We start from the raw sequence: 24,916 nt of genomic DNA on the forward strand, positions 1-24,916 counted from the left end.
TCCTTTGGCTCCAAACCAGTGTCCTTAAAGGACCCTACAAACAACACATTGGCAGATAGTACAAGATATCCGCAGAAATGTGCCACGGCACTCCACCTGTGGCTGCTTCCAAGGACATAGCACTGCACCCCACATTCAACATCCACACCTCCCTCTGCCTTGGTAGAACCCTCAGGCATCCCAGGGCCAACATTTGGCCTGCTCAGCGATCCTTAAATGTTTCCCTGCTCCCATTTGGGCAGGGGCTGCCGGAAGACTCCCGGAAACAGAAACAAAGAAACTCTGGGGCTAGCAGTGGTGATCCATGAAACACTTTTATTGGTGGGTCGTAGCCCCTCCAAGCCCAGCCTGGTAGCTCAAGCCAGCCTCTTGCTTACGCGCTCATAGGTCACATCCCCGATGGTGGAGATCTGAAAGCAGAAACCAGATCAGAGGGAGTCAGTGTACTTCCCCAGACAGTGGCGATGGTGGGATTGAGGGGTGCGGCTGAAGGAAGGCTAGCCACTACTGTCATTACTAAATGGGTGCAAGGCAGGCACACTGCTTTCTGGAACTTAGATTCCCTGTCAGTTACGGGAGTCACACTGAAGAGAAAATGTGTTAAGACGCTAAATAGGGGCAAAAGTGATGGCTGTAGGCATGTTAGCCCCCATGCTATCACCGTTCCTTTTGACCACTGCATATGCCAGGCCTCTTTTCACACTATTCCATCTCTAATTCCCAAGAGTCCCAGGTGGTTGTTCCCATTATACAGAGGAGCAAACTGAGGGTTGGTTCAGTGTTTGAAGATTAAGTCTTTTGGACACAACCTGCTGCTCCACATCTCCTGCCCTCAGCTCTTCCTGCACACCTCAGGCCTGGGAACATTGCTTTGGAAATCAGGACCCACTGACTGACCTTTCATTAAAAAGTGTTCAAGGCCACTTTGAATGGGCCAGTTTTCACCCACAGCAGAAGATACTAACTTTGATTCTTTTCCTATGTGTATGAATGAAAACAGCATGCATGTGGAAGTCAGACTACAGCCAGCAGCCAGGAGTTAGTGCTCACCTTCCATCATGTGGGTCCCGGGAATTGAACTCAGATCCTCAGACTTGGCTGCAAGCCCCTTTACCCTTTGGCCCACTTTTGTTGTTTTGTTTTGTTTTGTTTTGTTTTGTTTTTGTTTTTGTTTTTTTCTTTTTCAATGCTTCAACACCACTTCGTTGGTTTTCAAATTCTTACTTGATTTTGACAGTACTAAGACTTGAACCTCATGCAGGTAGACATGCACTTTTCACTAAGACACACACACCCCTCTCTCTCCCCGTGTGTGTGTGTGTGTGTGTGTGTGAGAGAGAGAGAGAGAGAGAGAGAGAGAGAGAGAGAGAGAGTGTGTGTGTATGTGTGTGATTTTGGGGTCAGTGTCTCACTCTTGTCCAGGCTGACTTGGAATTCAAGATCCTCCTGGCTTGGCCTCCAGAGTGTTGAGATTGCAGGCATTTGCCACCATGATTAGATGTATTTTCATTCTGAGAAAGAAGCATGGTAGTGTGGCAGGGCCCCACTAATCCTCTAGAAAAGGCTGAGAATGTCCTCTTGATGTCAGCTGGAATGGTCTTACCTCCACAAAGTACTAGCTCTATGACCTGAGGCAAGCTGTAGGCTGCCCTTGAGCCTCACCGAGCACCTCTTTAAAATAGAAATAGTCAGAACTTTTGCACACTCACCTCCACCAACTTGTCACCCACGACCTCCGAAGTCTGGTGATAGTTGGGGAACTCTGCCACCACCTTGCCACCCTCCATCTTCACGGTAGCCTGCGAGAGAGATGAAGCATTCAACATGAAGCCTCTAGTCACGGCCTAATGAACCTGTTTTGGCATCGCTTAGATCGTTTTAAAATTAACACATGTAGAGCTGGCTTGGTGGACAGAGTGATTGCCTGCCATGCCCAAGGTTCTCAAAAACATGAGGATAGCGGGGGAGTTTGTTCAGTGGGTAAAGAGACTGGAGTTTAGGTCCACAGAACTCAATAAAAAGTGGGGGCTGGTCATGGCAGTGTATGCCCCTAACACCACCCCCATACCACACCACCCTCGCTGGAGGACATAGATGACAGACAGATGAACAGATAGAGAGATGATAGAGAGATGTAGATGGATAGGTAGATTAGATAGATAGATAGATAGATAGATAGATAGATAGATAGATAGATAGATAGATAGATAGATGGATGGATGGATAGATGGATAGATAGATAGATAGATAGATAGATAGATAGATAGATAGATAGATAGATAGATAGATAGATAAATAGATAATAGATAGATAGATAGATAGATAGATGATAGATAGATAGATAGATAGATAGATAATAGATAGATAATAGATAGATAGATAATAGATAGATAGATAGATAGATAGATAGATAGATAGATAGATAGATAGATAGATAGATAGACTATTCAGTAAGTGAGGTGAGTTACATTAAATGCTCAGCTGCTTTTTTGTTTGTTTGTTTCTTGAGACAGGATTTCTGTATATCCTTGGCTGTCCCAGAACTATGTAGACCAGATTGGCCCAGAACTCTGAACCCCAAGTCCTGGGATTAATGTTGTGCACTGCCACACCCAGTGTAGTAGCAGCCATTTGTATCTGTCTTGGTCTTGTGTTTCCTGCTAATGGCAGCCATTACCCAACAGAAACATGAAGTTACCAGGTAAGAGAGTTCGTGCTGAAGGCTCAATCTGGGGAGCAGAGGGCTCATATCTGAAATAGAGAAGCTGACTTCTGGCCTGGGGAAGCAGAGAAGGGCAGCCAGGGGTCTCTCACCTTGAACTTCTTGCCCCCCATGGTCTGCATTTCACATTCTTTGCCAATGGTGAACTTGTTGCTCATAATGTTGCCCCCAGAGTAAGACTGGGACCAGGTGAAGTCCTGTCCGTCCTGCTGGACCTCTGTGATGATCTTGAAGTTACGTCCCCTTTCAATCACGTCTCCTGGAAGACCTGGGCCCAGTGACAAGCAGAGAGAACACATGGGGTCTACTTATAGCCCTGTGATTTGGTGGAGGAGATTTCCTCCCCAGAGGCAGGCTCCCCTGCGGGGCTGAATACAGTGACTGAGACATAGACAGCACATGCTTCAAAGCCCAGCTCTGCAATGAGAGAGACCAGTGTTTGTGCAGAGCACTGTCTCACTGTGTTTGTGCTCACAAAATGGTGACAGTAGGGTCCACCCCACAGAGATAATGCAAGCATAAATGTGAGAGTTTGTGCCACTCACATCTCCTCCCAACCACCTGGTCCTCTTCACCCTTTCTTTCTTTCTTTCTTTCTTTCTTTCTTTCTTTCTTTCTTTCTTTCTTTTTTAAGATTTATTTATTTATTATATATAAGTACACTGTAGCTGTCTTCAGACACCCCAGAAGAGGGCATCAGATCTCATTACAAATAGTGGTAAGGCACTGTGTGGTTGCTGGGATTTGAACTCAGCACCTTTTAGAAGAAGTCGGTACTCTTTTTTTTTTTTGGTTTTTCGAAACAGGGTTTCTCTGTATAGTCCTGGCTGTCCTGGAACTCACTTTGTAGACCAGGCTGGCCTCGAACTCAGAAATCTGCCTGCCTCTGCCTCCCAAGTGCTGGGATTAAAGGCGTGCGCCACCATGCCCGGCGAAGTCGGTACTCTTAACTGCTGAGCCATCTCTCCCCCCCCTTGGTGCTCTTCAATAACAGCAAATTGTGGGGTCTGGGGAGATGGCTCATCAGTTAAAAGTACTTGTTACAGAGGACCTGGGTTCAATTCCCAGCACTCACATGGCTCCCCACAACCTTCTGTAACACTGGTAAGGAGACATGCATAAGAGAAAAGCACTCACATACGTAAAAAATCCTAATTAAAAAAATAACAAATCTTCCTACAGTAATATATCAATATTGCAAAAACTTGCCAAGCCCAGGAAATTTTGGAATGAATGCAACCTTTCAGATTGAGTCTTCTAATGTTTCTATTTTATAAGACCTGGGGGCTAGAGAGAGGGCTCAAGAGTTAAGAATACTTTCTGCTCTTACAGGGTTTGGATCCCAGCACCCACAAGGCAGTTTACAGCCATCTGTAACTACCGTTGTAAGGACTCTAGTGACCTCTTCTGACCTCTGGGGACTCCAGGCACTTACATACATGCAGGCAAACTCTAACAGATATAAAAAGATAAATAAATCTTATGACACACACCAAAGAAATAAAGACTCAGAAGAAAAAGTAGCCTGTCCACAAGGCCTTACAGGACAGAGGGACGGGGCTCCACTTTCAGGGCCACTCTGACACAGCAGAAGGACAAAGGACAAACACCACAAGAGGATGCCCGTGGGTCTCATGAAACTGGAACTGTTCTTCCTTCCTTTTTTTTTTTTTTTTTTTTGATAGTCCCAAGTGACCTGGACAGTGGATGACCTTGAATTTCTGGCCTTCCTTCCGCAGTCTCCTGAATGCTGGGATTATAGGCACTCACTACAAGGCCTAGTTTATGCAGTGCTGGTGATTGAAACAGGGCCTCAGGCATGCTAAGCAAACTGTCTCCCACCAGAGCTACATCTCATCCTTGACAATTGCATGGCCTCAGTGCTAGTGCACTGAAAGGTTGACAAGACCATCAAATCCACTTTCCCTTTGACACTTTGCAACTGACCAGTGTCAAAGGTCAACTCGAAACAGACCTTTTGCTGTCAAAAGGCAAGTAATAATGATAATAATAATAATAATAATAATAATAATAATAATCTGGTTTCTCTACCCGAAATAGTACAGTAAGGGAAGAAGAAAGTTTGTTGGTGAGCTATGTGGATTGTCTTGTTAAACATGGTTTCTGTATTAACTCCTTGGTCATCTCTCCCTAGCAGGATATAGTGACATCATTTATGACAGGGTTCTGGGTGTTAATGACCTCTGTCACTGACTTAGGTAAATCACTCTGAGGTGGCTCATCAAGAATATTGGGACAGTGGGCTGGAGAGATGGCACGTTTAAAAACATTAAAAAAAAAACCCAATTATTGGGACAGCCTTTGCATGTAGCAGACATTCAATAACTTTGAGCAGGATTAGGGATAAGGCTCGATTGACGAAACGCTCGCCTAGCATGAGTGAAGCCCAGGTGTGGTCACCAGCACTACATAACACAAGGTATGCATATGCCTGTAATCCCTCCCTCTGAGAGAGAAGCCAAGGAATCAAGATTTCAGCGTCATCCTCAGCTACATAGTGATTTTGAGGCCAGCTTAGACTGCATGAGACCCTGCTTCTAATAACAACAACAATAACAAACATTTGAACGAATAAACATCAGATCTCCACTTCACCAGTCACTACTATGTGGCCTTTAATGTTGATGAAACTTGTCTGAGACTCACACTTTCCGTACATGAATTAGAGATACTAAAATTCTCTAAGTCTTTTAAAAATCAAAGGATGTGTTACAGCTTTGATTATCTTTAGAGACAGAACAGAGTGTTTGCTCAGCAAAAGTCTGGGTGGGTGGATGGATGGATGGATGGATGGATGGATGGATGGATGGATGGAAGGATGGATGGATGGATGGAAGGATGGATGGATGAGTTCTGTCCTACTCTACCCCAAGAGTTTGGGTTCCTATCCCAGAGCTAGCTATAAGCAGCCAGTCCCAGGGAAGGGACACAAAGAAGCTCACTCACCCAGGCGCTTCATGAACTCATCGTAATTCTTCTCACTCTCAAATTCATATTTGCCACTGAAGGCCATGGTGCTGGAAGAGAGCTGGCAGCAGCGAGCAGCTAAGGAAGAAGGTTGGTCCTGAGGAGTCTGGAGTCCCAGCTTATAAACACTCCCAACTGCCAAGGCTCAGCCCCAAAGTCACCCCACTTCTCAGTCCTGCCCTAGCAGGGAGTTGCTTGATATTTTATGACGTGGGCAGGAGCCCCAAGGTTATTCACCTTAAGGAAAAACACCTACAATCCCACTACCAGTCCCAGTAAGGCCAAGGCCAGGACGGCCACAGAGTGTGGTCATTCACCTCTCTGCTCAGCCCCTCTCTGCCCATCCCTAAGCTCTCCTCAGCCTTCATTTACCAAGCTCTGTGCACTGAACTGTATATGGCAATCCAGAAGAACAAGGCATGAGCCTTTCCCAGGGAGCCCCCAGGCCAACCCTGACCCAAGGCACACAAGTGAAGTTTGTAAGCTAGATGTCTTATGTGCCACTTTACACATGGGGTTCCAGTCTTTGGGGTGTGGGGTGGCTTCTGGGTCACTTAAAGAAGCAATGCAAAATCCCTCGTCAGCATCTTCACCATTACTACTGTTAATGACAAAGTTTCGCCTGGGCACTGTGGACGACACCGATAATCCTGGTACTTGGGAGGCTGAAGAAGGTTTGTCATAATGCCAAGGAAAGAATGGGTCACAGAGCAAGATCCTGTATCAGGAACAAACCAAAAGCAAGCAAGCAAGCAAGCAAGCAAGAAAAAAAAAAACAAAAAACAAAAAACAAAAACAAACAAACAAACAAAAAAAACCCTCTCCTGTTCTGGGGTCTTCTCTCTGTGAAATCCCATCATTTCTATTCAAAGCAGAATTGACCACACTGGCTGACTCCCTACCTGGGACCAGGGGATAGTCGATTCTCTCTCTCTCTCTCTCTCTCTCTCTCTCTCTCTCTCTGTCTGTCTGTCTGTCTGTCTGTCTGTCTGTCTCTCTTATGTGTTTACACGTGTACCATGGTGTGTGTGTGTGTGTGTGTAGCCTGGCACCAAGTACCTTTCTCTACTGAGCCAGCCCCCTGACTCACTGCCTCCTGACCTGATGAAAAGTCAACTTTGACGCACACATAGCAGTCTTTAGTCTCCAATCCTAGAATTCCTTTTCCCGACAGGAGGTTTTCCACGTTCCTTTATGCCTTGCTTGTTTGCTTGCTTTTCTCATTCAAGACAGAGTTTCAGGTAGCCCAGACAGGCCTCAAACTCCTCACGTAGTCTAGGATGACCTGAATCTCCTGATCCTCTGCCTTACCCTCCCGAAATGTGGGGCTATAGGCACAGGCCAACATTTGATGTTTTTATAATTTTAACTAGCTCCATGCTAGAAAGCTTGCCTAGCTTGGGAATGGTCTATCTCCAGCACCACAGTCAACCAACCAACCAACCAATCAATCAATCAATCACATTCTGTTCTGTGTATAATTTACTTTCTATTGAGATCTTTGGATTGTTTTCAATCCTCTTCTGTCACAGTAAGTAATATTATTCGTACCTCTGTATATATGTCAGGTGATTAGTTAGGACTAGCTGCTAAGGATGGATTCGTAAGCAAGAAAGGGGCTCATATGACTAGGAAGAAAAAGACTCCAAGGGAGAGGGTAGGAAAGACGACAGAGAAGCATAAAAAGGGCAAATATTGGGGGCAAAGGGTACCATGGGGAGGAGGACAAGGAGGATGAGAAGAGAGTTCAGGGGAGGAGGGAAGGACCAATCAGAATGAAGTGCATAGGAAAGCCCCCATTATTTTTTTTAAGATTTATGAATTTATTATATACACAGTGTTCTGTCTGAATATATGCCTGCATGTTAGAAGAGGGTGCCAGATCTCAATACAGATGGTTGTGAGCCACCATGTGGTTGCTGGGAATTGAACTCGGGACCCCTGGAAGAGCAATCAGTGCTCTCAACCTCTGCGCCATCTCCCAGCCCGCCCCTATTGTTTGGTACGACAAATATGAGAAGACGAAAGGGATGGATTTCTGAGCATGCTGTTCCTGGATCAAACAGTCTGAGGCAAGGTGTGCACTGTGTAGAGCAGGCTGGGCTTGTACTCAAAGAGACCTGCTTATCTCTGACTCCCAGGTGTGAGGTTAAAGGTGTATGCCACTACACCACACAAAAAAATAGTCTCATATTTAAAATATTAATATCTAGAAGGGCATTGTGGTATATGCCTGTAATCTCAGAGCTTAGAAGACTGAGGCAGGAGGTTACCCAGAATTCCAGGATAGCTGGTGCTATAGAGTGAGACAATGTCTCAAAAAATAATAATTGATTAATTTAAAAAAATCATAAAACAGGGTCATCAGCAAGATGGCTCATAAGGTTAAGGCACTCACCACCAAGCCTGACGGCCTGAGTTCAATCCCCAGGCCCCACATGATAAAAAGAAAGAATGAATTCCAGCAACACTGCCGTTTTGCAGACATGTGCTATGACGTGTGTGTACGTGTGTGTGTGTGTGTGTGTGTGTGTGTGTGTGTGTGTGTCACACAATCAGAACAAGGTAACAAATTACCTCCCATATCCATATGAGAATTTCCCCTACAGAATAATAACAATGACAAAATAACACTGACAGTAATAGCTAACAGGTATTGGGCATTTGTGGCTGATCTTATTGACTCTCCGAAACGAGTTTGTGAGGTAGCAAATAGAAGTTCAAAGCAGTGGAGCCAGAAGCCATGAGTGAGAAACTGGCAGGATGGACCCATGGCCTCTCTAGTCCCCACTTAGCTCCCTGCCCACCAACTTCTCCCAAATGGGGAGGAATGCTTCTTCCAAGCTACTCAGCCAACAAGGACAGGAAGGACAGACCAAAGCTTGCACCCAGGTGCTCGGCTCAGCTGTGCCCTTTTCCCATGGTGCATCTGACCTGCCACCCTCCATCCACCCACACCCATATCTGTCCTCTTATTCTGGGGTTCATCTCCCAGGAAGGGTGAATGAACTCCAACTGCAGGTTTTATGGGGCCATTGAACCTGTGGCGCAAATATGCCCCCATGGAGATAAGAATGACTCCAAGGCTACTCTTCTTGGGCACCTGGACTTCCCACCTAGACTCCATCTGTGTCTTAAACAGCTACCACCATCCTGAGGAGACTATGTAGAGAAAGGAGTAGGGACCTGGATGTGGGGGTGCCTGGCCAAAGTGGGAATCCTGGACTTTCTTTCACGCGCCTATCCAGGCTCTCACATGGACATATATTTGTCAGTTAATCCCCTCAATTTCCTGAGTGCTGGGTTATGTGTAAGGGAGAGTGACATAGCAGAGTCTAGCCTGGCAGCTTATCCCCCTCGCACACCTCCTCTTTAGGCCCAAACCTTTAGCTTCCTTCCTTCCCTGTCCAGACCTTGGATACACCACTTCCTCCCTCAGGATTCTCCTTTTTTTTTTTTTTTTCTTTCTGGATGGGCATTGGGAGAAGGAGAACTCATGTAGTCTAGCCTCAACTTCATTATGTAGCTAAAGATGACCTTGAATTTCTGTTCCTGTCTCCACCTCCCCAGGAATGGGGTTACAAGCGTGAGTCACGACACTCAAACTAACGCCGAGGACTAAAACCAGAGTTTCCTGCACACAAGGCAATGCACACTCTACAACTGAGCTACACCCCAGCCCAGGAAGCTCCGGAAGGCTTTTAACAGCTCAGCCATCCTCCCCTTCAGCACTGGGTTCACTTCAGTCTCGCTACTCAGAACAACAGATATGGAGGACTTCATCTTCCTACCAACTCTCCAACCACATTTCCACCAGTTAGGGCCACCTAGATCCAACCATTCAGAGGCTTAGTCTCAGTTCCAGGATGGCCTGGGGCTTACTATATAGCCCAGTATTATGGTTTAAGTCTAGAATGTCCCCAAAGAGTCACTTTTTTATTTATTCTTTGAGAATTGCATACAGTATATTTTGATTGTCTTTTCCCTGCCCAACTCCTCCCAGACCTTCCCCTGTTCCCCTGCTTACCCAAATTCATGTTCTTTCTCCCTCTTAAAACAAGAAACACACACCAAAAATAACAAGAACCTCCCCCCCCCCCCAGTCCGGTTTGTGTTGTTGCTAACTGCTGTTGGACATAGGACCTGCCCTGGAGTGCAGATGATACACTCAGTTTCTCTCCATTGAAGAAAGCAAAAGCTTTCCCTCCCCTAGAGGCTATCAACTGCAAATAGCTCCCTGGTTAAGGGGGCCACTTTGTGGCCACTTCTCCACCACAATCTCCGTGCTTGGATTTTGTCTGGCTTGAGTCTTGTGCATGCTGTTTCAGGCTCTGTGAGTTCATGTGTGCACCAGCCCGTGTTGTGTCTGGAAAAGATATTTCCTTGAAGACCTCGAAAGAGAAAAGCAAACAAACAGACAGAAAGACAAGAAAGAAAGAGGGAAACCTGGTTGGGATAAGGAACTCCAAGGTTGTCACCTGGAGACTGGTATGTGTGCGGCCAAGCAGACTTTATATCCGTTCAGGAAGCAGCAGGTTAGTGAAGTGGCTCAGCAGAGAAAGGCACCGGCTGCCTGGCTTCACCTGCATGTCTGAAATTTGGTTACACATTCACACACATACCACCTCTGGCTCCAACTATCTCTGCATGGGCTCTCTTGCATACATCCCTGACAGGCCCCCACTTTAAATACCCAGTCTCCAGCTTGTGGCATAATTTTGAAGGCTTTGGAATCTTGAGTTCGTGCAATCAGGATGATGGAAAAGCAGACCATCGAGGAAAGGTTATACTCACTATTGATTCTAATTCTGGCCTTTTCTTTTCTCTCTCTCTGTTTTTTTTGTTTTTGTTTTTGTTTTTGGGTTTTTTTTGTTTTTTTTTTGTTTTGTTTTGTTTTGTTTTGTTTTGTTTTTTTGTTTCTTTGAGACAGGGTTTCTGTAAACCAGGCTGGCCTCGAACTCAGAAATCCCCCTGCCTCTGCCTCCCAAGTGCTGGGATTAAAGGCATGCGCCACCACGGCCCAGCTCTGGCCTCCTTTCTCTGTGTCCTGGTCTGCTCTCTGTGAGAAGCTGTGGCCACAGACTCCTCTGGGCAGAATGAGACCCTCCTATCTTCATGGTCCTTCCACTCTGATGGGCTGAGATGCTCTGAAACCATGAGACAAAATATTCTAAGTTATTTTTCTCTTGTATTTTGTCACATAGGTGAGAAAAAAAATCGCCAATACACCTAGGCTGGATTCAAACTTGTGATCCCCCTGCCTCAGCCATTCTCGTGCTGGAATTACAGATGTGTGTCACCATACCTGGCGTTTGTCGTGTTTTGTTCTGAGATAGGATCCCAGTGTATAGTCTAGGGTAGCTTTGAACTTCGAAACCCTCTCCTTGTCTCAGCATCCTGAATACTGGGATTCCAGGAGTGCAACACCAGACCAAGCTCCAGACACTGTTGTGGGTAGCCATATTGTCATTCACTGTGTGGATACATCATAATTTATTCAACCACAGTCTTAGTGTTGGAAACTAAGGTTAGGGAAAGTGCATGCATAAATATGAACAATAAAAGCATTATAGACAACCGGGCATTGACATGAACAGTATTATTTGAGATATGTGTGGCGGGGCTGAACTTCCACCAGATGTTCATAAGCAAACAGAGGATAGAGGGTATTGTGTGGCATATCACTAGCCCAGAAAAAAGATCAAAATTCAAAGTATGGGCTAGATGTGTGTAGTACAGATGAAGTGTAAGGGCCCTCGGCATGGCACTAATGCTGTGTCTAAATCCCTAGCACTGTACCCCAAAAAGTATGGTTTCTACCAAATTCACATTATATCTATTCCAAAGTAGTAAGTAAGCTGTCATAAGCCAGCGACAGCCTGACTTAACAAATGTTAGCTAATAAGAAAATATGGACTGGGAGTGGTGGCCCATACCTTTAACTCCAGCTCTCAGGGAGCATAGGCAGGCAGCTCTCTGTGAGTTGGGGACCCGTCTGGTCTATGTACAGGACTATGGAGGTCAGTCTATGCTACCCTGTCTAAAAAAATATACCAAGAGAGAAAGTGCAGTTGGCCTAGTTAGAAATGTGTGGTTTTGGTTGCGGGGAGCCTTGATTGATAGTTCCATGAAGATTCACTGGCTGCAGGATCTTCAAAGATCAGCTCCTTTTTTTGCGGAACATGGTAGGATTGTGTTGGAAGAGAGCCAACTGATAGTAAGCAGGCCAGAAGATTAGAGCACACTGTGACTTCCGAGCTAAGCAGTGCTGTGATATATTCAGCAGAGAAGACCTCTCAGACACAGGTTTAAGCCAATAGAAAGTCTTTATTAGCTTGCTAATCACTATGCTGAGTGTTTGGGATCTCAGTACAACCCCAAGCCTTTCTCAGGGTGAGCACCTCTCTCTCTCTCTCTCTCTCTCTCTCTCTCTCTCTCTCTCTCTCTCTCTCTCTGTGTGTGTGTGTGTGTGTGTGTGTGTGTGTGTGTGTGTTTGCCTGCATGTATGTGCGAGGGTATGGGATCCCCTGGAACTGGAGTTAACAGACAGTTGGGAGCTGCTTTGTGAGTGCTGGGAATTACACACAGGGCCTCTGGAAGAGCAGCCAGTGCTCTTAAACTGCCGAGCCAACTCTCCAGCCCCCAGGGTGAGCTTTTAAGCACAAAAAACCATATCTTGAGTCAACATGCTTCGGTTAACAAGAACAGATATGGAACTGCAGAAGTCAGAAGGCAAGGGGTGTACACTTAGAGACTTTCCAGAACTATGGTAGACTGGGTCTTTGTTTTCATTCGGCAGGTGGAACTGTCTATATGCACTGAGTTTTATGGCCTAAACGGTACCTCCATCATGGAGTCAGTTGTGGCAAGTTCACCTTTTGCAATCAGAGCTAAAAGAGAAGGTGACCTAACTCTGTATCTGCAGATCCTACATCAGAGAGGGAGGAGGAAGTGTGAAGGCAGGTCCAACAACATACAAGTAACCTCCAATACAAACTTACACCTAAAACGATCTACAACTCTGGGAAACCACTGCTTCAGGCCAAAGTCAGATGCCAAAGGATCTTCCCACTCTGTGTGTAATTATCCCTCACCCACTTTCCTGCCGCTGGCTAACCGTGATTAATTCCTGTGGCAGCCACAGGAATCATGCCTAATGAATTTCTAATGAACTCATTTGGTGTTAATGCAGTGTGTAATTCTGCAGGACACTTATTATGACTTAGCCTTATTAAGCCTCTAGTTACTGGGAACTACTATTGCTCTAAGCTCAGATGCAAAGAAGAGTAATTATGTAGGGCAGGCAGCTAAATTATGGAAAGGATTGGACATGCAGATAATGCCAAGAAGTGGCCTGGAAACTCCTATATTCCTCTTTCTTTGGGGTACCTGAAGGTCAGTGTGTTTTAAAGTCATCCAGAAGGCCCTATCCCCATAGGCTACACATCCCACCCCCCTGTCTGCTACTTTAGGCCTAGATCTCTATCTAACATTGGGAGAGATGCTTTCGTATTTGAAATGCTGTTCCAGGCTGAAAGGTGATGCATAGCACAGTCCACAGAGCAGTCAGAGATAGCTTATCTCATCTAATCATCAGATTACATCATTTGCTATCAATGAGCCCCTTTGACAGATAAGGAGGTTGAGGTTCACAGAGGTGAGGCAACTGACTTCCAGAACCCATACCCACTGATTCTCTTTGCAGCTTACTTCTCGTTTCTTGCCAACTATGATTGTGTGTGTGTGTGTGTGTGTGTGTGTCTCATAGTTCCACATGAGCCCTTTCTAATAGTTTATCCAGGTGTTTTTCTTGCACTGTATATTGTATATTTTTCAATTGCTATAACAAAATACCAGAGGCTAGGTAACTTAAAAAGAAAGGAAATGTACTTTGCTCATAATTTTATATGCTGAAACTTCAAATGGTATACCAAGTCTTACAAAGGCTCCCTGATTACATTATGTAATGGCTAATAGCCCGGGAGTACTTTTGGGAGACAGAGAGTTCTCATGTAGGTATGGGGTAGTCCTGATTTAGGCATGGTAGTTCATGCCTGTAATCTCAGTGCTTGGGAGGCTCAAACAGGAGCATTGCTAAGAGTTTCAGACCACTCTGGACTACATAACAATGCCTATTTCTGAGGGCTGGGTTTTGATAGCCCACTTGATAGAGAGCTTGCCTGGCATTCAGTAAAGCCCTGGATGCAGGGTAGTGCAAGCTTAAAACCTGAGTGCTGACAAGGTGCAGGCAGGAGGTTCACGAGTTCTAGGTCATCCTTGACCACAAGGGCCAGCCTGGAGAATATATAACACGAGTCTCAAAAACATTCTGAATAATTCTAAAAGATCAAGAATTTGATAAGGGTGTAGCTGGACAGTCAGATGGCACCCCATGGGTTTGATGAGTAGCAGCTGGGCTGGCTCCACTCAGGTGCCCAGCATACCAGTGCTCCTCAGTGTGGCTCCCCTCTCTCTTCATGTGACTAGCTGGGGCTTCCTTCCAACATGGCAGCACCGGGCTAACTGGACTCATTCACAGATGACCCCCTCTCAGTCCTCTTTAAGCATGGGTGCAGAAATGTCAGAGCATTGCTTCCACAAACCCTCAAGAGGAGGAGAATAGATTATTTTTTTCTTATTGGCAGATGGTAGGGAATATACTAGACTCACTGGCGGCTACCTTTGGCAACTGCCACTGTGGGAAATTGTACTGAACATCAGGGTGGCTGTCTGGGCACACCATGTGTCTGAAAGTGTGCGCTCAACGGGAGATGTCTATGTGGGTGTTGTATGTGAGTGTGCACTTGTTTGTTTAGCAGACAGGCCTGTTTGGGCATGAGTGAAGAACTGTGTCTGCCTCTACACATAAGGAGATGCACACATACAGGTCTCTCTGTTGTCCTGAGCTAGAGGCTATAGCATGAAGAGAAAGGAAATGTATGCAAGCTTAGTAAAGGAAGTTCACGGGGCTGACCCTCATTAGCAGAGTCTTTCTTGGCTAGGATCCCTGAGAGCAAGTCTTAGACGATGTAACGAACTAATCATTACGAGGATCTTGCCCTTCACTGGGAGGCCTTGGGTCCCCAGCCAAGCGGAAGATCCTGCCCTTGTCACACCCATCAGAAACACCATTCGAGCAGGAAAGAAGATGTCCGTATCACTTTCATTCCAGGCCTAGCAGCCAGTGGGAAAGCTTTGCAGCTATTACCCCCTTCCTGCCCCCATTCTTCCCCACCCACGATGCTGTAAAACTCCTTACCCCCATCTCCCCTCTCAGAGCAGGAAGTCAGAGCTCAAGGATGCTAGCAGGGTGAGGCCTCCTGCCTGGGAAAGGCTTCTTCACGTTCACCACCATGTGTTCTGGAATAAGGAAATACAGTGGTACCGGGTGTGGTCCCGCAGGACCGGTCCTCCAAGTGCTCAGGAGGTTGAGTGGAAGTGGCACAGGTTTGAAGCCTACTTGGCCAACAGAATGAAAATGTGCCTAAAACTAGGAAGGAGAGGCCAAAAGACAATACACTTAACACCAAGCCTGAGTTCAATGCCCAGGTCCCACATGGTGGAGAGGACAGACTCCCATAAGTTATCCTCTGACCTCATGCATGTATACATGCATGCGTGTACACACACACACACACACACACACACACACACACACACACACTTCAAATGTTTTTTTTTAATTTTAAAAAAAATTAAAAGGGAGAAAAAGATGGTTCAGTAGTTAAGACCACTTGTTCTTGCAAAGGACTCAGGTTCCATCCCAGCACCCAGATGGTGCACAGCTCTCTGTAACTCCAGTTTTAGGTGACCCAATGCCCTCTTCTGACCTTCCAGGGCACCAAGCACACATACGATGCAGATGCGTACATGTGGAGGTAAAACATTCATAAACAAAATAAAAATGATGAAATCTAATTTTTAAAATTGTTTTTAATTAAAAGAGGATTGGGAAGAAGATAAATGTGAGAGTGAGACGAGAAGATGGAGAAAATAAAAATAAAAGAAAAAGAAAGAAAGCCAGGCATGAATGTGGTGGTGTACGCTTATAATCACAGCACTTGGGAGGCTAAGGCAGGAGGATCGAGTTAAGTTCAAGGCCATCCTGGGCTATGTAGTGTGTTCTTTTATGGGGGGGGGGGAGAGGGAGGGGAGGGGAGGGGAGGGGAGGGGAGGGGGAGGGGAGGAAGGGAGGACAAGGGAGGGAAGGGGAAGGGAGGGAAAAAAGTGATACAATGGTCATTGGGGGCAGGGGAGATTTGATCCTGGTGAGGAGAAAAAGGGGATTTATCTTCATTTCTGAGACAGGGTCTCTTGTAGCCAGGCTAGCCTCGAACTTTCTGTGTAGCCAAGGTTGGCCCTGTTCCACCTCCTTAATACTAGGGTTGTAGGAGTGCACCACCATGCCTGACTTTGAGTATTCTGTTATGTGAGTAAAATGGTAGCTGGAAAGGTCACTGTTTTATTTCTATCTCTGAGAGTCTGTCTGTAGGCTCAATCCCCTCAGACAGAACAACTAGGTCAGAGGTCACTAGCAGAGCTTCTCTGTGAGGGTTCCACCAGTGCGCCCCTTACCCCTACCTCAACAGTGTTTGAAACCATCTCTTCCTTCCTACCACCCGAGCTGCAAGTGGGGAGACATTAGCATGGTCAGAAGGTTTTTGTTGTTGTTGTTTTTAGAGACAGGGTTTCTCTGTATAGCCCTGGCTGTCCTGGAACTCACTTTGTAGACCAGGCTGGTCTCGAACTCAGAAATCTGCCTGCCTCTGCCTCTGCCTCCCGAGTGCCCTTCATTGTTTAAGGCTTTTCTGACTAACGCGTTGGTGGACGTCATCTTCTTTAGAGAGTTTGCTAAGCTTTTGGATTCGGCTAGCTCTTCTGTTCCCCAACCGCAGAGGCACAGCAGTATCTGTCAGTCTGGGAACATTGCTCTCTCCTCTCTTATATAACCAAGTTGAGGATGCTCAGGTTGACATTAATAATGTATCCCAGACAGACTTGTGCTTCTCTAGGACGTCCCAGAGAAGTCTATGGCACAAAGACAGATAATGTCCCTAAGGAACTAAGGACGGGAGTTCCTGTGGCTTTGCCTGGCACAGAGACCGCTCCCCAAAGAAGAGACCAGAGTGCACATCCTGTTTCCAGTGCTCTCTACCCAAAAGAGTTTCTGCCTGAGAGTCAAAAGATAGGGGTATGGTTCCAGTTCTACCTTAGCTGGTCATGGGCCTATAGACTAACCCCAGGCACAGGTATAAGCATTCACAGCCCTAATACATCATGCTCAGAGGTTAAGAGACCTGTCCAGGCTCATTTAACAGCAGTATTTGAACCTGTTTAGCACCACGTTTCCACTTTGGGCTGGAGCCTTAGTTTATCCTTCAGTGAGATAAAGCAGCCTTATTTTCCCTCATCTTCTGTCTCGGAAAGAGAGATGTTGGGTCGGTGCTCAGTCAGACAGCCAAGTGGCTGTGGGTAGGGTTGTGGAGCCCCAGGGTTAAGTGGAGCAAGTCTCCCTTTCCGTTTCCCCTAGGCAGGCCTCCCAGGAAGCATCACTGTCCTTCTGGCTTAAGGGAAATTGTTATGCTGTGAGCACTCAAGTGAGCAGGTCGATTCCATGTCTGTCTTTCTGTGTCACACTGGCACGGATCCCAGGATGGGGCCAACCTATATGTGCTGACAGAGACTGAGGAGAAGGGCTGAGGGTAAAGTAGAAGAGGAAAACCCTGGAGAGAGGAGAGACAGAGGAAGAAAGGCCTCAGAAACAAAGACAGCACGCCTCCCAGGCAGCTGGCAGCCCTGGAGACAGATACTGTGAGTTGGAGCGCCCCCTAGTGATCACCTTCATATAACCTGACCAGGGAGATTCAGGATAAGAGTACCAGGCACTAGCCCAGAAAAGCCAGCCTCGTAATAGCAACAACCGGATCCCCACAAAAGAGCCACGGAGATGGCTGCAAAGAGGAAAGTGCTCTTCTAAGTATCACGTGGAAAGTGTAAAGAGTCCCCAAGCATCTTCAGCCCGGACATGCTTCTCTTTTGCCTCAAAGACTTCTTGCCTCCTCCACACACATACCACTGTCTTCATCACTTGACTGTGACCAGGTCACACACACCACAGAGCAAGACATGCCAATATTGCCAATGGCATGCAGAGCCAACACACCAAAGATCTCTGGAGACCACCGAGGAAGTCCTTGTTCATTTGTCTACTCAATAAACACATGTTAAGTGTCTAATGTGTGTGCCAAACTGTAGGCCCTTATGGGTACAGCAAAGATAGGCCACAGCTAGGTTATAGAGATAGGGAGGGGCCACCCTGGGCTATGCAGAAACTTCCTGTCAGACCTTGTCCAAACGGAAGGATGAGGAAGGAGCCAGTATGTCGGTATTAACCAGTAACCCTAGAACACAGGAGGAATCAGTAGTTCACGGTTGACCTTGGCTCTATACTGAGTTTGAGGCCTTACTGGGCTAAATGAAACTCCCCCAAAAGAAAGTGGTGATGTGTCCCTGTAACCCAGCATTTATGAGACAGAGGCAGAACGATTAGTTCTGCTAAATTTGGCCATATAACAAGAGCCAGATCATGAAATAAAAAGGCTGGGAATGGCCTCAGTGGGTAGATAACTTACCCAGCATGCCCAGGGCCAAGCCTGGGTCCCCAGTAAGAAGGAGGAGTGTATAATGGGTGGTGTACTGATACTTGAAAACGTCATTTTCAGACAGGGAGGGAAAGAGGGAAGAAGCTGGTCTGACACGGCATGTCTGTGTAGACGCCATGTGATGTGTAGTGGATGCAGAGTGAGGATAAGCAGGGGGGTTCAGGCAAAGGTTCAGCTTGCGCAGAAGCTGGGGCAGCGGGAGCGTAGCGTTCCGCGTGCATAGGTGGAGGCAAAGCCTGTGTGGCTAGAGCGTGGTGGCCAAAGGAAAATGAGATTAGCTACAGTGACAGGAGGGTAGACTGCGTGGACAGGGCAGCTGAGACCAGGTCGGTCCTCAGACAGCTTTGATCACGGGGATATCATTCCTAGATTTATACAGACTGGTTGATTTATTGACTGACTCGGGGTTTCACGTAAGGCCCCGGTTGGCCTGGAACTCACTATGTAGCAGGCTGACCTTGAACTTCAGGACAGTCTTGCCTGTGTTTCCCAAGGACTGGTTTTCAAGGCCCGAGTCACCACGTTTGACTGAAGCCCAGGTTGAACTTGTACTCACTATGTAGGTCTCCAGGTCTGATTATTTAGTTGTTATGGTTTTGTTTCACTTTTTGTTTGTTTTAGTTTTTTCAAAACAGCATTTCTCTGTGTAGCTGTGGCTGCTCTGCAGCTTCCTTTGTAGCTCAGGCTGGCCTCAAACTCGGAGATCCGCTGCCTCTGCCTCCCTGCTGAAATAAAGGCCTGTACCACCACCACCTGGCTTTGTTACTCTTTTTTTTTTTTTAAGATTTATTTATTTATTATCTATAAGTACACTGTAGCTGTCTTCATACACACCAGAAGAGGGCATCAGATCTCATCACAGATGATTGTGAGCCACCATGTGGTTGCTGGGATTTGAACTCAGGACCTCTGGAAGAACAGTCAGTGCTCTTAACAGCTGAGGCATCTCTCCAGCCCCTTTGTTACTCTTAAAAAACTTATTTGTTACTTGTTTTTGGCTGTACTTAAACTTAGAAGTAGAAACTTTTAGTGAGATACATTGCATCTCTTGGCAGTCTGTGCCTAGTGTTTTCCTTTGGCTTCCTTCATTCTCTTGGCCAAAAGCTTAGCATATTCTACAGCTGCCTCCTCCTCCTCCTCTTCCTCGTTTTTCTCAGTGTGTCATTCCTTCCGTGGAGTAATAGACCAGTACTTGTGTTACAGAATAGGTAGCGTGACAAAACACTGAACTATGAGTGCTTTGGTCCTGGGCTTCTTCACTTCTTTGTTTAAGGGCTTTCTGATTAACATATTGAGGACGTCATCATCTATCTATCTATCTATCTATCTATCTATCTATCTATCTATCTATCTAATGTATGAGTGTTCTGCTGCACGCATATCCACAGGCCAGAAGAGGGCATCAGATCCCCTTTAAGATGGTTGTAAGCCACCATGTGGTTGCTGGGAATTGAACTCCGGACCTCTGGAAGAGCAGCCAATGCTCTTAACCAATCACTAAGCCATCTCACCTGCCCAAGGACGTCATCTTCTTTAGAGAGATTAAAAAGCTGCTGGATTCTACTAACTCTTTTGCTCCCCAGCCACTGAGGCACAGTATTTATCTGCCAGTCTGGGAACATCCTTCTCTCCTCTTTTATATAACCAAGTTGAGAACACTCAGACTGACATCTGTAATGTATCCAAAGACAGCTCGCCTTGGTCTATAACAACAATGCCCTGACTGAACAGAAGGGGCATTCTTCATAGGTCAAAACACCTTACTTCATGAGAAAACCTTATTTGCTGTTCCCACCACTAGTTCAGATCACATAACCTTTCCCTTTGTCTTAGTTAGGGTTTTGCTGCTGTGAACAGACACCATGACCGAGGCAGCTCTTATAAGGACAACATTTAATTGAAGCTGGCTTACAGGGTTTAGAGGTTCAATCCATTATCATCAAGGTGGGAGCATTGGCAGTGCTCTGGCAGGCACGGTACAGAAAGAGCTGAGAGTTCTACATTTTGTTCTGAAGGCAAACAGGAAAAGACTGGCTTCCAGGAAGCTAGGATAAGGGTCTTAAAGCCCAGGCCCACAGTAGCACACTTCCTCCAACAAGGCCACACACCTCCTAATAGTACCATTCCCTGGGCCAAGCATATACAAACCACCACACCACTCTTGACCCCGAGTATCAGCAGCTTCTCCTGTAGCCATGCCCTCAGTACAAAGCTGTTGTTCGTCCACTTGGCAGCTGGTATCACCTTAACACAGCGGATCACGTAGGAGGTGCCACGTAGGAGGTGCCACGAAAACCAGCGGATTTTCATGTTTAACAGGTTCTTCATCTACTTTGTGGAGAATAAAGGCTATAATGAGTGAGTATAGAAGCAGGAAAACCAGCAAGGCTCTGTGATCAGGAATCAAAGAATTTTTTTTAAAGGAACAAATTTACTTTGGTTTACCATTGGATTAGATACAGTCTGTCATGGCGGGAAGGCCTGGCAACAAGACCTTGAGGGTAAGACAACTGGTTACATTGTGTTTGGAGAGATGAATACTGATGCTCCCTAAAGAATTTAAAAAGCAAGGTGGACAGGTGTGGGGAAAGAAAAGGATGGGAGAAACGCCAGAGCTCGGACACTGGAGACTGCCACACACTCTCCACACCGCCACCACCGGATGGTCATCTGGCTGTGGGAAGTCCTCGGGGTTGGAGAGGGAGCAGTCCAGGGTGAGGCCTCACAGAGTCCAGGGATGACAGGTTCTAGCTCTTGGGCATTGCAGGATGTCGCTGGACACCCAGGAAGAGCTGAGAACAGGTGCCCCCACACACACACGGGGTGGCAGTGGCCCTGGCCAAAAGGAAAAAAGGGGGTTGGGGGAAGGCACTTGGTAGTTCCCTTGAGGGGGAGAGCCCTTGGTGTGGTTTGGTGGCTGTAAACCCTGGGAAGGCCTTCCTGTGAGAGATTAGATGAGGCTCTTTAGGGGAAGGCCTATTCAACTGGCTAGCATGGCAAGTCTAGATGAAAAGAGGCAATCGGTGGTTTTAGAGCTTTATTGTAGAAAACAAGAGAGAGAGAAAAGGTAGAGAAGTAGAGGCTGGCCATGGCCACATGGAGAGAGAGGAGAAGGGAGAGAGAGAAGGAGAGCAAGAGGTGAAAGTGAGAGAACAAGAGCTTAAGAGAAAGAGAGGAGGAGCCAAGCAGCCCCTTTTATAGTGGGCTGGGCTACCTTGTTGTTGCCGGGTAACTGTGGGGCGGAGCATACCTGGCTATTGCCAGGTGACTGTGGGGGATGGAGTTCAGACAGCCTACGTGACTGATGGCCACAGAATTATGGAGCTGGGGGCCTCATGGTGTCAGGAGCCTATGTCTGGGAGCATGGCAAACGGGCCTTCCATCCCTAGCAGATTAATCTGTTGGGTCTCTGGGGTTTAAACCTAGCTCAACCAGAAAACAGGCTGCCTTTCACGATCCCACAGACAGGACCACCAGGGGAGCGTCTGGATGCATGAGAGCATCTGAACACAGAGGAGCATCCAGAACCCGGGGAGAAGCACAGAATAGGCGAGGTGCTTTCCATTCCTCCTCCCGGCTGGGTGGGGAGTTCACTCGGCATCTCTCAGGTTGATGAGAGGAGGAGGAAGGGCCCAAGACTCTGGCAGGAGGGAATGAAGGCCCACAGTCTTTCATGTGTTCAGAACATGGAGACCCAGGGCCCTTAGGATGCTCTCCCTTTGTCTGCAACCCCTCTCCCCACCTCCACTCTCCTTTTTCCTCTTTCTATCCTTCCCTCTGCAGCTCCTTTCCCTTCCTTCCCTTCCCTTCTCCCCTCCCCAACCCTACCCCAGAGGCAGGCCTTATCTGGAGGAAGGCAGCTGGAGGAACTACAGTTTCTGTGAAGCTGTCTGAAGCTCTCTGCCTTCCACATTCCTCATGGCTTACTGCAGAACTCCTCCCCAAATCCACAGTTCACAATGGGAGACCAATTTGTCTCCCCGGGACCTCTGGCAATTTCTGGAAATATCTGTAGCTGTCATATTGAGAAGCAATAGATCTGGCACGGAATGGGGTTATGGGCATCATGCCTGCACTGGGTGGGACCCCGGGGACATAGAACGTCAACAATATTGAGGCTGAGACCCAGCCCCGGGCTCTGCTGTCACAGCTGGCAGGGGCTGTATTCCCTTGAGATTTTTCTGTCAGCATGTGGCCATTTTCTCAATGGGAACTGTGTGGCCGTGTGCTGTCTTTCCCTGTCCTTCCCATTGTGGAGAAGGCAAAAGTATTCTGCCCAAGGTCCCCATAGGCCGTGACAGGGGTAGGACGCGGATTTGTAAAGCCTATGCTTTGGCTGGCCTCTCTCTAGCAAAGGGGCTTTTGCAGTTTATGTCACTGCTCCGAGCAGAGGAACATGCTGTTTCAAGCCACGTATGTCTTACTGGTGTGTACAATGTGCACAGAAGACGAGAAGTGCCTGGATTGAGGCAGTGTGGGAGGGGCTCCGAGGCCATCTGTGCATCTGGCAGGGCCACTCCACTGAGACACCCAGTTACACACTGAACAAGGCTTGGGGATGCCACTCCTATAGGCTACCTAATGGAGCTGGAAGGATTAAGCTGGAGGAACCATGAGGTCCTGTGTTGGGTCTGAACACACATTGCTTAACATAGACTCCTAGCCTGCTTTCTGTTGCTGTGATAAAAAAAAAAAAAAAAAAAACACTGGCCAAAGCTGGGGAGGGAATGGGTTAGTTTGGCATAGTTCACCAGAGAAGCTCAGGTAAGAACTTGGAGGCAGGAAGGGAAGCAGAGACCATGGAGGATGGTGCTTACTGGCTTGTTCTTCATGGCTTATACAGCCTGCTTTTTAATACAAGCAAGGCCCTCCTGCCCAGGGGTTGCACTGTCCACAGTGAGCTGAGGTGTAACACATCAGTCATTAATCAAGAAAATCCCCCTCACAGACTTGCCTAGGGGCCAATCTGATGGAGGCACTTGTTTAGTTGGGGTTCTGTCTTTCAAGATGACTCTAGCTTGTGTCAAGTTGACAAAAGCAAGCAAACAAACAAACAAGCACAGCAGACAAGGTTCCAGGGCCCATGAGGTCTGGAGGGAGAAGGATTCTAGTGGCTGTGAGTGTGTAGTGTCTTGCTTCACTACCCTAAGACATAGTAGGAAATACATTTGACTAGATGCCTGCCCCTCCCCACACCTTGCAACTCAATGGTAACTCACCAGTCAAACTGCCAATCTCTTGCTGGAGAAACAAAAGAGAACAAAAATGCCAGGTGTGGTGGCTTATATGTCATCTCAGAACATTGAAGGCTAGAGACAGTGGGTTTGCAGTGAGTTAAAGGGCAGTCTGTGACCCCAAAACAACACCAAATGGTGCCTATCTATGTGGGTTGCCCCAGGGAAATGACCACCCACCCATGGCCCCTTTCCCCAGAGCACTGGTAGATTTCTCTTTGGGCTATGCTGTTATTCCCTGTCCCCTTTCAGGTCACCACCTCCCACAATCCTTCTCTCATCTCCCCTCTGCTTCTCCTCTGAGTAGATGGGGACCCACCCCCCCAACCCTGGCACATCAAGTTTCTGTAATTTCCTGGATTCTTGTTTGAACAGAGAGGATCTAATATTGGCCTTTTTAGGTTTGTTTGTTTGTTTTTTCTGCCTTCTTATTCCTCTGAGGTAAGTTCTGACTAGCTCAGAGTTACCTTCCCTAACAAGCGCATGGTCCTGAATTTGACCCACAGCACTAACGGTAGGATAATAGGATTGATAATAACACAGTGGGGGACATTCTTGTAATCCCAGAATTTAGGAGGTGGAGGCAGGAGAAGGGTCAGGGCTTCCAGGCCATCCTCAGCTATATATTGAGTTTGAGCTCAGCTTGTGCTATTTGAAATTCTTTCTATCTTAAAACATCAAAAGCAAGCATTGTATGAGACTGAGAGATGACTCAGCAGTTAAGAGCACTGAGTGCTCTTCCAGATGTCCTGAGTTCAATACCCAGCAACCACATGGTGACTCACAACCATTTGTAGTCACATATGATGCCCCTCTTCTGGTATACATGAAGACAGCTACAATGTAATCATATACATAAAAAATCTTTTTTTAAAAAAGTAGACATAGGCTGGGCGTGGTGGCGCACGCCTTTAATCCCAGCACTAGGGAGGCAGAGGCAGGCGGATTTCTGAGTTCGAGGCCAGCCTGGTCTACAAAGTGAGTTCCAGGACAGCCAGGGCTATACAGAGAAACCCTGTCTCGAAAAAAACCAAAAAAAAAAAAAAAAAAAAAAAGTAGACATAGGCTGGCTGTGGTGGCGCACGCCTTTAATCCCAGCACTTGGGAGGCAGAGGCCGGCAGATTTCTGAGTTCAAGGCCAGCCTGGTCTACAGAGCGAGTTCTAGGACAGCCAGGGCTACACAGAGAAACCCTGTCTCGAAAAATCAATCAATCAATCAATCAAGAGAAAGGATCACTCTGAGGCTTGGTACCTGAACCATTAGATGAGGAGGTAGCCAGGCCAGAACCACAATGAGACCGGGCTATGC

At 46.9% G+C, this 24,916-nt stretch overlaps 1 protein-coding gene and 1 pseudogene across 1 annotated transcript; both read right to left on the minus strand.

Moving 5' to 3' along the window:
• Positions 1–284: 284 nt before the first annotated feature.
• Fabp6 (fatty acid binding protein 6) lies at positions 285–5,807 on the minus strand. The gene is made up of 4 exons (NM_008375.2): positions 5,690–5,807; positions 2,815–2,990; positions 1,710–1,799; positions 285–410 (listed from the first exon to the last, which is right to left on the minus strand). Exons 1-4 carry the CDS (start codon positions 5,754–5,756, stop codon positions 357–359), a joined length of 387 nt encoding a protein of 128 aa, NP_032401.1. The 5' UTR covers positions 5,757–5,807; the 3' UTR covers positions 285–356.
• Gm12149 (predicted gene 12149) lies at positions 16,488–20,192 on the minus strand (annotated as a pseudogene).

This window comes from Mus musculus, chromosome 11 (genome assembly GCF_000001635.26).
Source record: "Mus musculus strain C57BL/6J chromosome 11, GRCm38.p6 C57BL/6J".
Classification (NCBI taxonomy): domain Eukaryota; kingdom Metazoa; phylum Chordata; class Mammalia; order Rodentia; family Muridae; genus Mus; species Mus musculus.

Excerpts from the sequence above, each read along its gene's own strand:
- Fabp6 (NM_008375.2), bottom strand. The coding sequence starts at position 5,756 with ATGGCCTTCAGTGGCAAATATGAATTTGAGAGTGAGAAGAATTACGAT. Across the intron at positions 1,800-2,814 it reads TGGGGGGCAAGAAGTTCAAG|GCTACCGTGAAGATGGAGGG; the intron begins GTGAGAGACCCC and ends TCTCTCTCGCAG. Across the intron at positions 411-1,709 it reads TGGGTGACAAGTTGGTGGAG|ATCTCCACCATCGGGGATGT; the intron begins GTGAGTGTGCAA and ends TTCTGCTTTCAG.